Source organism: Drosophila sechellia, chromosome 2L, assembly GCF_004382195.2.
Source record: "Drosophila sechellia strain sech25 chromosome 2L, ASM438219v1, whole genome shotgun sequence".
Taxonomy (NCBI): Eukaryota; Metazoa; Arthropoda; class Insecta; order Diptera; family Drosophilidae; genus Drosophila; species Drosophila sechellia.
Window position 1 is genome coordinate 24,744,155 of NC_045949.1, and position 19,979 is coordinate 24,764,133.

At 41.3% G+C, this 19,979-nt stretch overlaps 3 protein-coding genes across 16 annotated transcripts in view; 2 read left to right on the forward strand and 1 right to left on the reverse strand.

Annotated features, from left to right (window-relative positions):
• LOC116800539 (lachesin) overlaps nt 1–19,979 on the forward strand; it is a 371,289-nt gene that overhangs the window by 218,100 nt on the left and 133,210 nt on the right. The window lies entirely within an intron of this gene.
• On the forward strand, nt 5,672–8,122 carry LOC116800552. Its single transcript, XM_032716121.1, has 2 exons — nt 5,672–7,887; nt 7,943–8,122. The coding sequence occupies exons 1-2, from the start codon at nt 6,679–6,681 to the stop codon at nt 7,952–7,954; spliced, it is 1,221 nt and encodes a 406-aa protein (XP_032572012.1). The 5' UTR covers nt 5,672–6,678; the 3' UTR covers nt 7,955–8,122.
• On the reverse strand, nt 17,100–18,525 carry LOC116800554. The gene is made up of 2 exons (XM_032716133.1): nt 17,222–18,525; nt 17,100–17,166 (listed from the first exon to the last, which is right to left on the reverse strand). Exon 1 carries the CDS (start codon nt 18,380–18,382, stop codon nt 17,543–17,545), a length of 840 nt encoding a protein of 279 aa, XP_032572024.1. The 5' UTR covers nt 18,383–18,525; the 3' UTR covers nt 17,100–17,166; nt 17,222–17,542.

Here is a 19,979-nt window from a genome sequence, read left to right on the forward strand (position 1 = left end):
AACAAATGAGGTGTATTTAACTGATTCCTTATTAACGAATACATGAAAATAACCGTTTTTTAAATTGAGCTTCGAAAAAACTTTTTTGTTGACTAGCTTGTCTAAAAGGTCATCGATAAGCGGTATCGGATAATTGTCTTTAATTAAAACTTTGTTCAGTTTTCTAAAGTCTATACATAGCTGTATGTCTCCTGTTTTCTTTTTGACTAAAACAATTGTTGAAGCATATTCTGATTCACTAGGTTGAATAATTCCCTCTTTTAAATAGTCATCTAATAGTTTTTGTAATTTTTCTTTTTCTGAGTAGGCAAGTCTTCTTGGGGCGCAGTTAAATGGTTTTGACGTTTCTAAACAAAGTTTTATTTCGCATTTGACTAAAGGATCGGTAGGCTTATTAACGCTTAAGTAGTTGCGTTTAATAATCTCCTTTAACTGACTGTTTAAGGCTTGGTTATTGTTTTTGCCGCATATGAAGTTCATTTGCTCATCCTCTAAGTGATCAATGCTACAAATTTCTCTAACAGCTTCTTCATAACTGGGCACAACCGCAGCATAAAGTCCGGAATCCGTCGTGAAGTTGGCTAAAGGCATAACTGTTTCGATGACCGTTTTGCTACCTGCTTCGTTAACAGTTTGACTAACTACACTACTCGCTTCGTTGGCTGTTTTACTAACTGTCTTATTAACTGTTTCATTATCCATTTGACTAACTGTTTCATCAACCTCTTCGTTTACTGTCTCCCTAACTGTTGTAGTAGGCTGCTCCTTCTACCCTCTTCCTTTACTCTTAGTCATACATTCCTAGTCATACATACCTAATTATACATAGCCAATCTAGTCATAAGCTTATACATTCATAACCCCATCCTTACTATATACATACATACAAATATTATCGAGAAACTTATCGACTTATCGACTCGCCACTCTGCAGAGAGCGCGGCAGTCAGTCGCTGTTGAACCAAGCTATAGTACAGATCGAAATAAAAGAGACAATTGAAATAGTTAACTTCTGTAAACGGCGGCTAAAATCTCAGAAGTGGGATTAATAATCCAAAATGGACGATAAAATCATCCTGAACGAGTTTTCGCTGACAACTCTAAAAGATTGGCTACGTATTCTGGGCCAAAATACGGAGGGCACAAAAGCCGAATTAATCGCGAGGCTGCAAGACATCCCAACGGCAGTTCGGGGCGATTGTCCACCGGAGCACCCCCAGAAAAACGCTCCACCAAGAAACGAAATTTTTTCTTCACTGGATTTCCAGAATTGTGAAATTAACACCGATCACGTAAGTGTGAATGCGATGAACAGAAAAGGATCAACCGAAACTGGCAGTGAGAGGGAGACAAACATGTTCGAGCTACAGCAACTACGCGCAGAGCTAGCAGAAGCGAAGGCAATGCTTAACGGAACACGATCGAGCTTGCAGTTCCAAGAACAACAACAACCAGAGCAAAGCAAGGCTACAGTTAGTTCCGTTATCCAGACGGCGCAGTTTACGCAGGCTGGCGCCACAAAAGAGAACACAACATTTCACTCGCCGCAGCGATCCAACGAGAGAGCGGAGAGCCAGCGTTTTCCAGTTGATGTTCTCGCTCTCGCCAAAGAGACGATAACCGATTACGATGGGAAAACTTGCGCGCGTGCCTGGATAACAGCGGTCAAAAATATCGCACGCACTTTCAACATCGATGACAACCATTTACGCATCTTACTCATCACTAAACTTAAAGGAAACGCGCAAGTCTGGTTACATGCGCACCCTGCTCGATTGATCGAACCAATTGACAATTTGGTTGATCAATTGTCATTGACTTTTGGCGAGCAATCATCCAAGGCTGAGATCCGGCGAAAATTCGAGAGTCGCAAGTGGAAAACCGAGGAGAATTTCTGCAGTTATTACGATGAGAAGATGGCTCTCTCAAATGGGATAAACATCGACGACGACGAACTACTGGACCAGGTGATAGCGGGCATACCGCTGCAAAATTTCCGTACCCAAGCACGGATTCAATGCTTCTCTACTCCATCGGAGATGCTACGCGCATTTTTGAACATCCGTTTAGATTAGATCTACAATGATTTAATGATTTACGCACACACGTTTAAAGAAAGTTTTTTAATATTTATACCCGTTCCTCGTGGAGTAAAATGTTATACTGGATTCCATATGAACGTGGAGATCTTAGGTACTATAAAAGCTAAAATGTTGAGATTAAGCATACAGATTCTAAAGACGCAGAACAAGTTTGTTGATATCTATCTATCGATATCCCAGAAAAATTATGAAAATTCGCGTTTGCATTCACACTAGTTGAGTAACGGGCAAAGGTAAAGGTTCTGCAAATGAGGAGTGATAACATTTTCAAAAGGCTTAGGGATAGCCGACTATTTAGAGATTCCTATGCAATGGCTTGCATCCAATTTGTTACCTTTTTTATGAAAAGGAATCAAAAAGGACTCCTTCCATATATGGGGGAACTGTGCAGATTCTAAAGATAAGATAAGGTAAAATTTCAGTAGAGGCGTGCACAAGCCTTCCGCACAGAATCTGAGCACACAGCCAGGGATTCCATCGGGACCTGGCGAGTAGACCGGTTTAACACGCTGAAGACCGTAAAGCAGTGATCTTTTGTTTAGAGTGGGACAAAATATTAGATTCAACTTTGATAGCGCGTAAGAGTATGGCTGTTCAGAATGAGGTAACGTAGAATAAGATGCTTGAAGAAACCTAGCAAATAGATCGGCTATTGGCTGATCCGATGCTAATGTTACCGTAGTATTTTTAAATAAATATCGTGTAAATAAATAAGTGTAAGAAATTGTTTTGCGATTAGTGTTAACTAAATTATAAAACTGTTTCGGATCCTGTGCGAACTGGAACTTGCAACGGTTTAAATAACTCTTGTAAATAGCAATAAGCACGGTAAAATTTAATCTTTTAGCGCTGTCTGCGTCCGTTGGGACTGGGTAGTTTCTATGACATTATATATCTTGTTGTCTGGAAAAGTACCTTTATCAGCACAGTGCTTCCGTCAGAGGCCAAAAATAAAGAAAAACATCTAAATATTGTGGACGCCGAAAAATGAATATATGTACTCCATCCTTTAAATAATTTCACAATACCTTTATTCGACTTTTCCCTTTAAGCACACGCCTCCGAATGCCGCGTCTCGCGTATTCCTCTTTTCTTATGCTCTCTGAAGTGTGTATGCGTTTGTGAGTGAGCTAGGTATACATTCTTATCTCTTAATGCTAGCTTATAAGTAAGAGCGAGATAACAATAATATTCTTATTCCTAACGGGGATATGATAGTATGCTTCTCTCTGCCACTATGGGCTTCATACCTAAGACTATGCTACTACATGGTACAGTGGGCCTTATGAGTGTTCATCCTACCACAACTCGACCGTCCTGACTAGCTGATCCCCTGATCATGGTTTACATTGATTGCTTAGTTGTATGATGAATTCTTTTACCTTATTTATACATATGTACATATATACTATATTAATCGGTTATTATATTATTATTATTGTTTAATTGTGTCTTCGTTTATTTTTCTTGTTGCCTATCCAATGCTTAATATTTTGGATGCCCCAGACACCTTGGTATGGGTTATGAGATATCTGAAAACCTTCTACGTCTTTTAACAAGAATCTGTCGTTTCTTAATACTTTAAATATGGGCCTTTACACTTTGGAATCAATTTTCTAGAGATGCCTGCTGTACTGTCGAAATTTTTAACCATCACATAATCTCCTTTTTTGTATTCTGATGGCTGTCTGACGGTCTTTTCATAATGTGTTTTATTATACGCTTGAGCCTTTTTTGCTTATTTTCAACTTCATTTCTAATTTTTACAAAATCACTATCTTCTTCAGTATTTTCTAATTCCTCTAGTTTTTCTTTTAATTCGTCTACTATTTTTCCTCTTCTATCCTCTATGCCTTTCTCTGGTTGTACCAGTTTCGCTATCATTGGACCTAGGCTTTTATTGACTCTTTCAACCTGTCCGTTTGCTTGGGGTGAACCAGTCGCAATCTTCATATGCTTAACATCGAACTCTAACATAAAGTCATCAAATTCCTTGGATGTAAAACAACTTCCCCTATCTGAAATGATGCATTTAGGCTTGCTGTATGCTCTAAAATAGTCCTTCAGGGCTATAATGACTTCCTTTGTATTAGTGGTCTTTGTGGCGTATAAACGTACGAACTTCGTAAAACCATCGATGACAACAAAAATATGTTTTTTGGATCTGCCTGAGTCGACTGGGCCGTAATGATCGATATGCATTAGTTCAAACGGTTTGCTGCCCTTCGGAATGCAGTGCAGAAATCCTTCCTTGCCTGTCTTAGGGGAGAACGCAACACATTTTAAACAATTTTCTATATGGCTCAAAAATTTGTCTTTGGCATTGGGAAACCAATAAGATTTAGAAATAACATCTAACATTTTGTCTCTACCTATGTGTCCGATCTCATTGTGATATTTATATAAAATATGATCTTCCATGTCTGTGGGAACATAAAATAAAAGTCTGCCGTCGTTACATTTTCTATAAATTATTCCGTTTCTCATTTCGAACAACTTATGTTCATTTTTTTCCAGCAGTTTCTTGATTTCTTGAACTTTTTGATCCTTGCCTTGGCAGATTACTAAATTGTCTTCAAACGTATTTGATTCCACTATCAAAATATTCGTGCATCTACTAAGAGCATCAACATGCTGCATCCTTTTACCCTCTCTATGTATGAGCTCATAATCGTAGTTCTGGAGCTCTAACGCCCATCTAGCTATTCGCGGATTAAGTTCAATCTTGTTAAGCGTCAAAGTAAGAGAATTACAATCAGTTATAATTTTAAAGCGTTTTCCGTACAAATATATTCTAAATCTTCGCAGTGCGTGAATAATTGCCATTGTTTCCAATTCGAAACTGTGATATTTTGCCTCAGCGACTGTTGTTCGCTTTGAAAAATAAAATATTGGGTGTAATTTTCCATCCTCTTTTTTTTGACATAACACCGCACCGAAACCAAGAGCGCTTGCATCACAGTGCAGTTCTATTTCGTCTTTGAAATTATAAATTGCTAAGACCGGTGCCTGCACCAGCTTTTCCTTAAGAGTTGAGAAACAGCTCATTTCCTTTTCTCCAAATTAAAATTTTTCATCTTTTCTCAAAAGGTCATATAAAGGTTTCGCTAATGTTGAAAAATCTTTTATAAATCTACGGAAGCCCAGAAAACTTTGAACGGCTTGTATTTTGTCTGGAACTGGAAAATGCTGTATGGCATCTATTCCTTTGTCATCAGCCCTAATGCCTTCACCATTTATAATGAATCCTAAATATTTAATATTTGTCTGAAGGAACTCACGTTTATCCATTCGTAATTCCAATTTATTTTGAGCTAATCTGATAAACACTTCCTTTAAGGTTTCTAAATGCTCCTCCGAGTTCTTGCTAGCAATCATGATGTCGTCCATGTATACAATTACTTTGTTATCCCTTATAAGATCCTCGAAAATTTTGTTTACAAACCTTTGGAACACCGCCGATGCAATTTTTAGGCCCATTGGCATTCTGAAAAATTCGAATTGGCCTAACGGTGTAACAAATGAGGTGTATTTAACTGATTCCTTATTAACGAATACATGAAAATAACCGTTTTTTAAATCGAGCTTCGAAAAAACTTTTTTGTTGACTAGCTTGTCTAAAAGGTCATCGATAAGCGGTATCGGATAATTGTCTTTAATTAAAACTTTGTTCAGTTTTCTAAAGTCTATACATAGCTGTATGTCTCCTGTTTTCTTTTTGACTAAAACAATTGTTGAAGCATATTCTGATTCACTAGGTTGAATAATTCCCTCTTTTAAATAGTCATCTAATAGTTTTTGTAATTTTTCTTTTTCTGAGTAGGCAAGTCTTCTTGGGGCGCAGTTAAATGGTTTTGACGTTTCTAAACAAAGTTTTATTTCGCATTTGACTAAAGGATCGGTAGGCTTATTAACGCTTAAGTAGTTGCGTTTAATAATCTCCTTTAACTGACTGTTTGACTGGCTTGGTTATTGTTTTTGCCGCATATGAAGTTCATTTGCTCATCCTCTAAGTGATCAATGCTACAAATTTCTCTAACAGCTTCTTCATAACTGGGCACAACCGCAGCATAAAGTCCGGAATCCGTCGTGAAGTTGGCTAAAGGCATAACTGTTTCGATGACCGTTTTGCTACCTGCTTCGTTAACAGTTTGACTAACTACACTACTCGCTTCGTTGGCTGTTTTACTAACTGTCTTATTAACTGTTTCATTATCCATTTGACTAACTGTTTCATCAACCTCTTCGTTAACTGTCTCACTAACTGTTGTAGTAGGCTGCTCCTTCTACCCTCTTCCTTTACTCTTAGTCATACATTCCTAGTCATACATACCTAATTATACATAGCCAATCTAGTCATAAGCTTATACATTCATACACCCATCCTTACTATATACATACATACAAATATTATCGAGAAACTCATCGACTGATCGACTCGCCACTCTGCAGAGAGCGCGGCAGTCAGTCGCTGTTGAACCAAGCTAGAGTACAGATCGAAATAAAAGAGACAATTGAAATAGTTAACTTCTGTAAACGGCGGCTAAAATCTCAGAAGTGGGATTAATAATCCAAAATGGACGATAAAATCATCCTGAACGAGTTTTCGCTGACAACTCTAAAAGATTGGCTACGTATTCTGGGCCAAAATACGGAGGGCACAAAAGCCGAATTAATCGCGAGGCTGCAAGACATCCCAACGGCAGTTCGGGGCGATTGTCCACCGGAGCACCCCCAGAAAAACGCTCCACCAAGAAACGAAATTTTTTCTTCACTGGATTTCCAGAATTGTGAAATTAACACCGATCACGTAAGTGTGAATGCGATGAACAGAAAAGGATCAACCGAAACTGGCAGTGAGAGGGAGACAAACATGTTCGAGCTACAGCAACTACGCGCAGAGCTAGCAGAAGCGAAGGCAATGCTTAACGGAACACGATCGAGCTTGCAGTTCCAAGAACAACAACAACCAGAGCAAAGCAAGGCTACAGTTAGTTCCGTTATCCAGACGGCGCAGTTTACGCAGGCTGGCGCCACAAAAGAGAACACAACATTTCACTCGCCGCAGCGATCCAACGAGAGAGCGGAGAGCCAGCGTTTTCCAGTTGATGTTCTCGCTCTCGCCAAAGAGACGATAACCGATTACGATGGGAAAACTTGCGCGCGTGCCTGGATAACAGTGGTCAAAAATATCGCACGCACTTTCAACATCGATGACAACCATTTACGCATCTTACTCATCACTAAACTTAAAGGAAACGCGCAAGTCTGGTTACATGCGCACCCTGCTCGATTGATCGAACCAATTGACAATTTGCTTGATCAATTGTCATTGACTTTTGGCGAGCAATCATCCAAGGCTGAGATCCGGCGAAAATTCGAGAGTCGCAAGTGGAAAACCGAGGAGAATTTCTGCAGTTATTACGATGAGAAGATGGCTCTCTCAAATGGGATAAACATCGACGACGACGAACTACTGGACCAGGTGATAGCGGGCATACCGCTGCAAAATTTCCGTACCCAAGCACGGATTCAATGCTTCTCTACTCCATCGGAGATGCTACGCGCATTTTTGAACATCCGTTTGCCAGCTCGGAGGGAGCCACCTGTACAGCCAACCGACTACAAAGATACCATACGATGCGCAAACTGTAATTCAAGAGGACACAAAGCTGACATCTGCAAGAAGCCCAAACGTGAACCAGGTTCGTGCTACGCCTGTGGACAACTTGGACACCTGGTGGCACAATGTCCCACAAGGAAGAGCGTTTCAACTAATAATTATGTAAGATGGTTTAAAATTAATTTTTTTGAAAATGCTTATAAGCCTATAATTTTAGAATGCCTCATAGACTCTGGCAGTCCTATATCTATCATTAAAAAGTCACTTATTAACGAGACAATGAAGTTAGCCCTACTTAATACTTGCTATTTTGGTTTAAACAACTGTATTCTCAAAACACATGGACAAACCACATGTTATGTATTGAAAGGATCAATAAAAATATATTTTCGTTTAATCATTGTTTGCGACCAGTCTATGAGGTATAATGTTATTCTCGGCAGAGATTTTTTAACTGCATGCAATTTAAATTTAGACCCGTACACCTTGGGAATGATTGCGTTGAGAAAACCCATGGAAATAAACAAAAGATCAATGTATACTGAAAATGATAGTCCTGAGAAATCGTTAGAAAATGAAATTATTAGTTCAAAATCGTTAGAAAATGCAATTGTTAGTCCAAAATCGTTAGAAAATGAAATTGTTAGTTCACAATCGTTAGAAAATGCAATTGTTAGTTCACAATCGTTAGAAAATGCAATTGTTAGTCCAAAATCGTTAGAAAATGAAATTGTTAGTTCACAATCGTTAGAAAATGAAATTGTTAGTCCGAAATCGTTAGAAAATAAAATCGTTAATCAACAGCATAAAGAAACTCTGTACAAAATAGAAAGTATAATTTATGAAACTCTGTACGAAATAGAAAGTATAATTTAAGAAACTCTGTACAAAATAGAAAGTATAATTTAAGAAACTCTGTACGAAATAGAAAGTATAATTTAAGAAGCAATTGTAAAACAAAGAAATCAAACAAGAAGAAAAGAATACCTAAAAAATGTTTAAGACCGCTTAAAAGTATCTCTACTAAGAAGAATAAAATGAGAAACAGGACCCTTAGCTTTAAGAAACGTTAATTGTTATAAAATCCTACGATCGGGAGATCTAGTTGTCAGGACGGACGAGTTGTAGTAGGCTGCTCCTTCTACCCTCTTCCTTTACTCTTAGTCATACATTCCTAGTCATACATACCTAATTATACATAGCCAATCTAGTCATAAGTTTATACATTCATACACCCATCCTTACTATATACAAGTTAACAACGAACTCCCAGGTTAGCATCAGCAGGCCTATTTTATTCCTCCTATGAATATTAATCATTTTATTACCCATGATTTATTAATATTAAGCATTTAATATTATAATTATTACTCCACTCATGTATGGTCCACCCTAAATTGGGTCCACCCTAATTGGGCCGAGAGCTGAGCCAACATATCGCGCCCTTATGGGCCGTGGCTTTGTCCCATTGGCTAGCAGCGATCGTATGACTTCTGCAAAATGTGCATGGTCAGCGGTCTGCCACGGGCATCCGGTCATGCATGAGCTTTTGTTAGTTCTTAAGTTCAGTTCTGATTTTACATTCAATTAATAAAGAGCACAAGCTCATATATCGAAACTCCGGCACTTAGCCGTTAAACCCTTTTATTGCTAAATATACCGGCTGAGTCTCTAGGCCAGCGGTATTGAAGGACAGTCTCCTTCCAACGTATTCATCCTATCTCATCATAGGAACAGGACGGCCAACCGGCCCCACTGGACAACTAGCAACGGCCAACCGGCTACTCCCACGCCACTTGATAACTGGCGCCCAACTACTCTTCGAACCTACCCTGAAGATCATAAAATGTAAGTGACTGTGCGACTAAGATAGCACCAGGTCATGATACTGTAATAAACGAATAAATAAAGTGTGCCTGTGAGTTCTGCATACCTCGCCAGTAAAAATTCCGTACAGTGTAAAACCCAGATATATATATTTCTTTGCATTTTTGTGTGGCGATTATGCCCCGCACCTTTCCCCTGGAGTATTCTGTGAATTTATTTAATTTGCATGTGTCTAATTTGAAACAGAGAAACGTAGAAATTTTGTGCCCAGTGTATCTGTGTGTTTGCTAAGCCTGCGCTTCGCTCCAACCATTTCCCAACTAGAATTTTTATTATTTTATTTTTATTATTATATTTTCTCTCAAATTTGTTATACTTCGCCCGCCGTGGTGTGACTCCTCTAAAATATTGTACATCGTCGCCAGATACTGATTTAGCTACAAGTGTTGGCCAACTAAAAGCGGTGCGCGAAACGCAAATTTTACCTTTATTCGCCACCCATATTACTGCTAATTAATTCACTCAGCTTCTTTGCGGCCGATGAATTGGGAATATAGGGAAGTGAAGCAAGAAGTAGACAGTGACGGTGGTGAGGAAATCGGATTTTGCCCCGCAGTGAGACAACCAGACTCATCAGAAATGAATGCAGAAATGGTCCAAGCGCTCATAACAAATGTCGTCAACGCCGCGCTAACCGCACAGGAGCAGCGCTGGCGGACAGAAATTGAATCAGTTAGAAACCAGGTCAGCTCGTTAACTGTGCAGGCACCCCAAGTAGAAGTTTATGAAAGGGTAACGCCGGACCCCAGCATAAAGTGTGATGTCAAGTTAGATATTGTGAAATCGCTCCCAACCTTTAGCGGCAGCCACGATGAATACGTGTCTTGGAGGCAGGACGCATCAGATGCGTACGAGGTATTCAAGAGATACAAGGGCAGCGAGGCCCACTATGAAGCAGTGGTAATTATTAAAAACAAAATTTGTGGTAACGCGCGAGCGCTCCTCACGTCACATAATACTGTGCTCAATTTCGATGCAATTCTGGCTAGGCTGGACTGCACATACGCGGACAAAACGTCCCTACGAGTATTACGTCAAAATCTCGAGATGGTCCAACAACGTGATGCCGATCTTATGGCATACTATGACGAAGTCGAGAGGAAACTCACGCTCGTCACGAACAAAATAGTTATGTCGCATAGTGCGGACACGGCAACTATCTTAAATAAGGAGGTTAGGGACGATGCCCTACACGCATTTATTGCTGGGCTGAAAAGACCGCTCAAAGCACTGGTGCTACCAGCACAACCAAAAGACCTTACGACTGCGTTAGCGCTTGCGCGGGAGGCTGAAAATAGCATTGAAAGAAGTGCATTCGCGGCGTCATACGCGAAGGCCATCGAAGACAAGGCTCTTGTGCACGATGGCTACAGGCGTATTAATAAATTTCAGGGAAAGCAATGGAAAGGAGAGGATAAAAATCCACACTTTATTCCTAAGCAATTCCAAAGCAAGGCCCAAGAGGACGGCCCCTGGCAGAAGCGCGGGGACCCCGAAATTGTAGACCATAACAGAGTACAGCCTATGGAGATCGACCCTTCGACAGCCAAATCTAGGCAGGAAACAAATTGGGGAAAGCCTCAGAGTAATAGCAACAACAAAAGACGGAATTCGTCTCAGCGTTATTCGGGACAAAGACGCCAGCGTGTTAATAATATAACTCAATCCCACGAGCAGGAAGAGTCAGGGTATTCTGTCACAGCTGAAGCGGAAGTCGCCAGCATTGAAGAAGGTAACGACTCCGATGAACTTAAAGATCTGCTACATTTTTTAGGGAACGCTCCCGACTGCCGTTCATCGAACGACAGTTGGCTGGTAGAACACTAAAAATACTTATCGACACGGGGGCGGCAAAGAATTACCTTAAGCCCGTAAAGGAGCTAAGAAACGTAATGCCGGTCGAGACCCCCTTTACTGTGAGCTCTATTCACGGCTCCAGTGACGTCAAGAACAAGTGCATAATGCGCATTTTTGGGTTAGACGCCCCATTTTTCCTGTTGGACACACTGAGCACGTTCGATGCTATAATAGGCTTCGACTCGCTAACGCGAGCAGGAGTGGCATTGAACTTAGGCGACAGCGTAATAAAATACGCAAACGTCACTGAAAAGCTCAAATTCTTTGACTGTGAAAACGTTAATTTCACTAAAATTGATGACATAGTGGTACCAAAGTCGGTGAAAGCCGAATTTAAAAATGTTATTCTGAAAAGAATAAAGGTGTTTTCGACCTCTAACGAGGCGCTAACTTTCAACACCTCGGTCACCGCCACTATTCGAACTAAGAGTGACGAACCCGTCTACTCCAGATTATACCCCTATCCCATGGGGGCAGCAGACTTTGTTAAAAACGAGATCAAGGAGCTGCTGAGCAATGGCATAATAAGGCCTTCCAGATCCCCATACAACAGCCCTGCTTGGGTAGTTGACAAAAAAGGGACTGACGGTAACGGCATCAAAAATAAGCGCTTGGTAATCGACTTTAGGAAACTAAATGAACAAACAATTGCTGACCGCTACCCTATGCCAAGCATTCCCATGATTTTAGCGAACTTGGGAAAAGCCAGATACTTTACTACCCTAGACTTAAGGTCAGGGTATCACCAGATATACTTGGCCGAGAAGGACCGGGAAAAAACCTCTTTCTCAGTTAACGGAGGGAAATACGAGTTTTGCCGATTACCTTTCGGATTAAAAAACGCAGGTAGCATATTCCAAAGAGCCATCGATGATGTGCTAAGGGAAGAAATAGGCAAGATATGTTACGTCTATGTCGATGACGTCATTGTATTTTCAGAAAACGAAACCGAACATGTTAAGCACATCGATATAGTGCTTAAGCGACTGCTCGAGGCCAACATGAAGGTAGCACGAGAAAAGACTAAATTCTTTAAAGAAAGCGTAGAATTCTTAGGCTTCATAGTCACTAGGGGGGGAACGAAAACAGACCCTGAAAAAGTCAGGGCAATACAAGAGTTCCCCGAACCCAAAAATCTGTTTAGCCTTAGGTCTTTCCTCGACCTGGCGAGCTATTACAGAAGCTTTGTGAAGAATTTTGCCTCCATTGCCAGGCCTCTCACTCATATTCTCAAAGGGGAAAACGGTACAGTGAGTAAAAACATGTCGAAAAAAGTTCCTGTTACATTTGATGAAACCCAGCGCAATGCGTTTGATCACCTGCGTAACATCCTAGCATCAGAAGATGTCATTTTGACGTACCCCGATTTAAAATTACCATTTGACCTAACCACCGATGCTTCAGGCAGTGGTATAGGCGCGGTATTGTCCCAGAACAAGAGGTCCATCACCATGATCTCTCGTACGCTGAAAGACTGCGAATTGAACTACGCCACCAACGAAAGGGAATTGTTGGCGATAGTCTGGGCAATAGGCAAACTTCAAAATTACCTATACGGTACCAAAGAGGTAAGGATCTTTACAGATCACCAGCCCCTCACATACGCGGTATCTGAGAAAAACACCAACGCTAGGATTAAGCGATGGAAAGCATTTATTGATGAGAACAACGGGAAAATATTTTACACACCGGGAAAACAAAACCTGGTAGCGGACGCGCTATCTCGGCAACCCCTGAACAACTCAGAGGCTGAGGCCCAGTCCGATGCAGCAACGGGGCATAGTGAGCTTTCCCTTTCGTACACTATAGAAACCACAGACAAACCTCTGAACTGCTTCAGAAACCAAATTATTTTGGAATAAACAAACCAACCGCTTCGGCGAGACTTCATAATCTTCGGAAATAGAACTCGCCATATCATTAACTTTAATGACAACGACTCGCTTGTAGAATCCGTTAAAGAAATTGTCAACGCCAATGTCGTGAACGCGATTCACTGTGATTTCCCTACCCTGGCGCGTATTCAACACGCCTTGAGGCAGGAGTTTCCTGCGACAAAGTTTTGGCATTGTAAAGCCTTCGTCAGTGATATTACCAACGTCAATGAACAGCTTGAAATCACTAACACCGAGCACAATCGCGCCCATCGGGCTGCACAAGAGAACGCTAAACAAATCCTCCGGGATTATTACTTCCCGAATTTGTCTAAACTAGCTAGCGAAGTGGTCGCAAATTGCAAAGTCTGCAATAAAGCCAAATACGACCGCCATCCTAAGAAACAGGAATTAGGAAATACCCCTATACCTTCATACGTTGGAGAAATGTTGCATATCGACATATTTTCCACTGACAGAAAAATCTTCTTAACCTGTATTGACAAATTGTCCAAATTCGCCATCGTACAACCCTTAGTCTCTAGGGCAATCATCGATGTACGAGCCCCTATTCTCCAATTGGTAAACTTCTACCCAAATATCAAAACCATATACTGCGACAACGAAGCCTCTTTCAACTCTGAGACAATCACGTCGTTGCTTAAAAACCAATACAGCATCGATGTTGTCAATGCACCACCGCTACACAGTAGCTCCAATGGCCAAATTGAAAGGTTTCACAGTACACTGGCAGAAATCGCCAGATGCCTCAAGATTGATAAAAAAATAGAGGATACTGTGGAATTGATCTCACGGGCTACGATAGAATACAACAGGTCGCTACATTCGGTCACAAAGTTTAGACCAGTGGAGGTTATCCACGCTGGCAATGACGAGATCATGTTGGCAATCAAAGATAGAATTGACAAGGCACAACAAGCTAACCTGGACAGAATTAACCCTTCTAGACAAAACCGAATCTTTGAAGTTGGTGAAAAAGTACACCTACGTAACAACAAAAGGTTAGGTAACAAATTGACTCCGCTTTATTCAGAAGAGTGTGTGGAAGCAGATCTGGGAACATCTGTTCTCATTAGGGGGAGGGTGGTCCATAAGGACAATATCAAATAGGCATTTCAGCTGCCACATTCACCCTTATATTAAACACTCACCATTTGCTATAATTTCCACAGGCTTGCCGTAATATCCATCATACTTCTAACCACCGCAAGCGCGCGAGTCACCGACTTCTCGCATGCAAAATACATCCCAGTGTTAGACGGGAATGTATTAGTATGGGAACAGTATGGCCTGATTAGGCACTCGACAAATCTGTCTGAGTTTTCTAGCATAATTGACTCTACAGTCAGAATGCTTGAACTGTTCCCACAGTCCCACATGAGGAAACTTCTGAAAGTCGACATCAACCATGCACAGAATATGCTGGATGAAATTACCGTACACCGTAGAATGGCCAGGAGCCTGGATTTCCTGGGCTCGGCACTCAAGGTCGTGGCGGGCACGCCCGACGCGGAGGACCTCTTTAGAATCAAAACTAACGAAGCAGGCCTAATAGAGGCAAACAATAGGCAGGTAGTAATAAACACAGAAACGCAAAACCATATTAACCAACTCACAGACACAGTAAACAGAATCCTCAAGGAGAAAAGGGACGGGTTGGTTGACGCCGGCCACCTTTTCGAGACCCTCTTAGCCAGAAATAGAATACTAATTTCAGAAATACAAAATTGCATGCTCACGATCACACTCGCAAAAAACAATATGATAAATCCAGTTATTTTTAATCACAATGACCTTAAATCTATCTTCGACGAACAGCTCACAGAGGTCCCCATAGTTAGTCTTATGGATGTATCTAAGATTAAGATTTTTCAATCTAATATTTTTATCCATGTAATTGTTCAATATCCTAAAGTTAAGTTTGTTTGTAAAAAAGTCCTGCTCTTTCCTGTTGCTCACTACCATACCATGTTACAAATTGAAGAAAACGTCTTGGCGGAATGTGATGACGGAGTCCTAGCAGTTTCAGATTGCGCGTCTACCAACTTGGCCACGTTCTGCAAAAAGGCGGTTCACGACACCTGCGCCAGACAGTTACATGCTGGCGGTGTGGCTACATGCCGGACGCAGCCCAGCAATCTAGATCCCCTTACAATCGTGGACGATGGAGTAATAATCGTCAATGATAAATTTACGAGGATTGCTATCGATGACGGGCCTACAACAACCGTAATAGGGACTCACCTTATTACCTTCGAACGAAAGGCAGTCATCAACGGCTCAGTGTATTTAAACCTCAATTACGCTGTCGATAAGAGCCCTGGAATCGCGGCCTCCCCATTGATCAACATCACCGGCCATGATCAAATACTGAGTCTGCCGCTATTACAGCGGATGAACGAGCACAACCTGCGGCTGATGCAGGAGCTCAGAGAGGACGTGTCCGCGGGAGGTGCACCAAAAATCTGGTTCGTCGTGGGAGTCGCCGTTAGCTTCACGTTATGCGGCTTAGTCCTGCTGCAACAACACTGCAGGCGCAAGCGGGAGACATCCCAGTTGCAAAAATCCATTGACGAATTGGCTGTCACCGAGGACGGCGTCTAATTTAAGGGGGGAGTAGTTAACAACGAACTCCCAGGTTAGCATCAGCAGGCCTATTTTATTCCTCCTATGAATATTAATCATTTTATTACCCATGATTTATTAATATTAAGCATTTAATATTATAATTATTACTCCACTCATGTATGGTCCACCCTAAATTGGGTCCACCCTAATTGGGCCGAGAGCTGAGCCAACATATCGCGCCCTTATGGGCCGTGGCTTTGTCCCATTGGCTAGCAGCGATCGTATGACTTCTGCAAAATGTGCATGGTCAGCGGTCTGCCACGGGCATCCGGTCATGCATGAGCTTTTGTTAGTTCTTAAGTTCAGTTCTGATTTTACATTCAATTAATAAAGAGCACAAGCTCATATATCGAAACTCCGGCACTTAGCCGTTAAACCCTTTTATTGCTAAATATACCGGCTGAGTCTCTAGGCCAGCGGTATTGAAGGACAGTCTCCTTCCAACGTATTCATCCTATCTCATCATAGGAACAGGACGGCCAACCGGCCCCCACTGGACAACTAGCAACGGCCAACCGGCTACTCCCACGCCACTTGATAAGTTACATACATACAAATATTATCGAGAAACTTATCGACTGATCGACTCGCCACTCTGCAGAGAGCGCGGCAGTCAGTCGCTGTTGAACCAAGCTAGAGTACAGATCGAAATAAAAGAGACAATTGAAATAGTTAACTTCTGTAAACGGCGGCTAAACTGTTTTGCTAACTGTCTCATTAACTGTTTCACTAACTGTTTCACTAACTGTTTCACTAACTGTTTCACTAACTGTTTCACTAACTGTTTCACTAACTGTTTCACTAACTAATTCTCTAACTGTTTCACTAACAATAGAACTGACTGTTTTACTATTTGCTTTTCTATATCTTTTACTGTCGACTGGGTTGACCGTTATCCTTCCCAAGGCGTCTGGATCCAGTTTCAACTGGCACGCTTCCATGAAATTTCGTCCAAGAACTACATTATGACTCATAGACTCGTCTGGGACCACGTACAAATAAAAATAACATTTAACTTTTCCTTTTATAATGTAACATAAGATTTTTCCATGTATTGTCAGTTGGCTTTTATTCAGCCCAAAATAGGTTTCTGAAGCGGATTCTAAATTAATTTCCTTGGATAGATTGCTTAACTTTGTAAATGATATTGGACTCCCTGTGTCTATGAGGCATTCTGTAGTTAATGGGATTTTATAGCTATTGTGAAAAAAAATCTTGACAAGTCTTACATAATTGTTGATATTGGCGCTCTTGCGCTCCGGGCATTGTCCGACGAAGTGTCCAAATGCCCCACAGGCATAGCAGGATCCGGGCTCCCTCTTTGGCTTGAGACACTCCCTGGCGAAGTGCCCTTTGGAGTTGCACTTGGCACAACGTAAGCCCTTATTGGCTGCACCTCCTCCAGTAAGGCGCTTTGATGAACTGCTCCCTGTTTTGTGCTTCGGCAGACGGACTTCCGAGAAAGCCCGCAGAATTTGCATCGGCTCTGAGAAACACTGTATGCGCGCCTGGTTGCGCAACGCTGGTGCTGGGATTCCTTCAATGATGTTTTAGAGGATCTCCTCTAGATCGATGTTGATGTCGTTGGCCAGCATCACCTTGTCCTCGAAGTAAACAGCAAATTTCTCATCCGGATGCCATTCGCGTTTTTGAAATGCGTTCCTCAGTTCCCCTTTTGACATCTTGACCTCGAATGTCAAGATTAACTGTTCGCACAGCTGGTCGGTCGATTCTAGGATGCGTGTGGCTCTTGCGTGCAGCCAGCGCTGTGCGTTTCCTTTTAGTTTGGCAATTAGCAGCATGTGCATGCATCCGTCGTCCAAATTGTAAATCTTTCCGATGTTCTGAAACTGCGTGACCCAATTGCGCGCACATAAGCTGCCGTCAAACTCCATCGTTACCTCTTTTGCCAAGGCAAGCGATGTTGCAGGAGATTCCAGAAGCTTGTTTACAGTTCGACTCTGGTGCTGAACAACACTACCAGCGGTTTCTTTTCCAACACTGGTATGTCCCATATCGATGTTATCGGCGGCGATAGTCACCTTGGTGCTGTTAACATTGGCGTCGGTGCTGTTAGCGCATATGTTAACATTGCCGTGGTTTCCGCTGCTGTTGTTGTCGATGACGTCATTGATCTGGCGAGCATGAGCAAACTTGCTCTTGTGCGCGTCGTCGATATCCGCTTGGATCCTCTGCAGCACAGCCATGTTTGCCTCTATCTCGTCTGCTGCTGATCCGTTATTTGGCGGTGAATCGCCACGCGTTTCTGGGGAAATGGCCTGCAGACGCACTATTAGTTCCGCTTTTGTGCCGGAAGTCTGGCGTCCAAGAGCTTCCAACCACTTCTTTAGTTGGAGCACTGAGAATTGATTCCATTTAGTGTCAGGCATAGTGGGTAATGACCACTTCTGGTGTTGTGGACGCCGAAAAATGAATATATGTACTCCATCCTTTAAATAATTTCACAATCCCTTTATTCGACTTTTCCCTTTAAGCACACGCTTCCGAATGCCGCGTCTCGCGTATTCCTCTTTTCTTATGCTCTCTGAAGTGTGTATGCGTTTGTGAGTGAGCTAGGTATACATTCTTATCTCTTAATGCTAGCTTATAAGTAAGAGCGAGATAATAATAATATTCTTATTCCTAACGGGGATATGATCGTATGCTTCTCTCTGCCACTATGGGCTTCATACCTAAGACTATGCTACTACATGGTACAGAGGGCCTTATGAGTGTTCATCCTACCACAACTCGGCCGTCCTGACTAGCTGATCCCCTGATCATGGTTTACATTGATTGCTTAGTTGTATGATGAATTCTTTTACCTTATTTATACATATGTACATATATACTATATTAATCTGTTATTATATTATTATTATTGTTTAATTGTGTCTTCGTTTATTTTTCTTGTTGCCTATCCAATGCTTAATATTTTGGAAGCCCCAGACACCTTGGTATGGGTTACGAGATATCTGAAAACCTTCTACGTCTTTTAACAAGAATCTGTCGTTTCTTAATACTTTAAATATCACATATGGGCCTTTACACTTTGGAATCAATTTTCTAGAGATGCCTGCTGTACTGTCGAAATTTTTAACCATCACATAATCTCCTTTTTTGTATTCTGATGGCTGTCTGACGGTCTTTTCATAATGTGTTTTATTATACGCTTGAGCCTTTTTTGCTTATTTTCAACTTCATTTCTAATTTTTACAAAATCACTATCTTCTTCAGTATTTTCTAATTCCTCTAGTTTTTCTTTTAATTCGTCTACTATTTTTCCTCTTCTATCCTCTATGCCTTTCTCTGGTTGTACCAGTTTCGCTATCATTGGACCTAGGCTTCTATTGACTCTTTCAACCTGTCCGTTTGCTTGGGGTGAACCAGTCGCAATCTTCATATGCTTAACATCGAACTCTAACATAAAGTCATCAAATTCCTTGGATGTAAAACAACTTCCCCTATCTGAAATGATGCATTTAGGCTTGCTGTATGCTCTAAAATAGTCCTTCAGGGCTATAATGACTTCCTTTGTATTAGTGGTCTTTGTGGCGTATAAACGTACGAACTTCGTAAAACCATCGATGACAACAAAAATATTTTTTTTGGATCTGCCTGAGTCGACTGGGCCGTAATGATCGATATGCATTAGTTCAAACGGTTTGCTGCCCTTCGGAATGCAGTGCAGAAATCCTTCCTTGCCTGTCTTGCCTGTCGCAACACATTTTAAAAAATGTTCTATATGGCTCAAACATTTGTCTTTGGCATTGGGAAACCAATAAGATTTAGAAATAACATCTAACATTTTGTCTCTACCTATGTGTCCGATCTCATTGTGATATTTATATAGAATATGATCTTCCATGTCTGTGGGAACATAAAATAAAAGTCTGCCGTCGTTACATTTTCTATAAATTATTCCGTTTCTCATTTCGAACAACTTATGTTCATTTTTTTCCAGCAGTTTCTTGATTTCTTGAACTT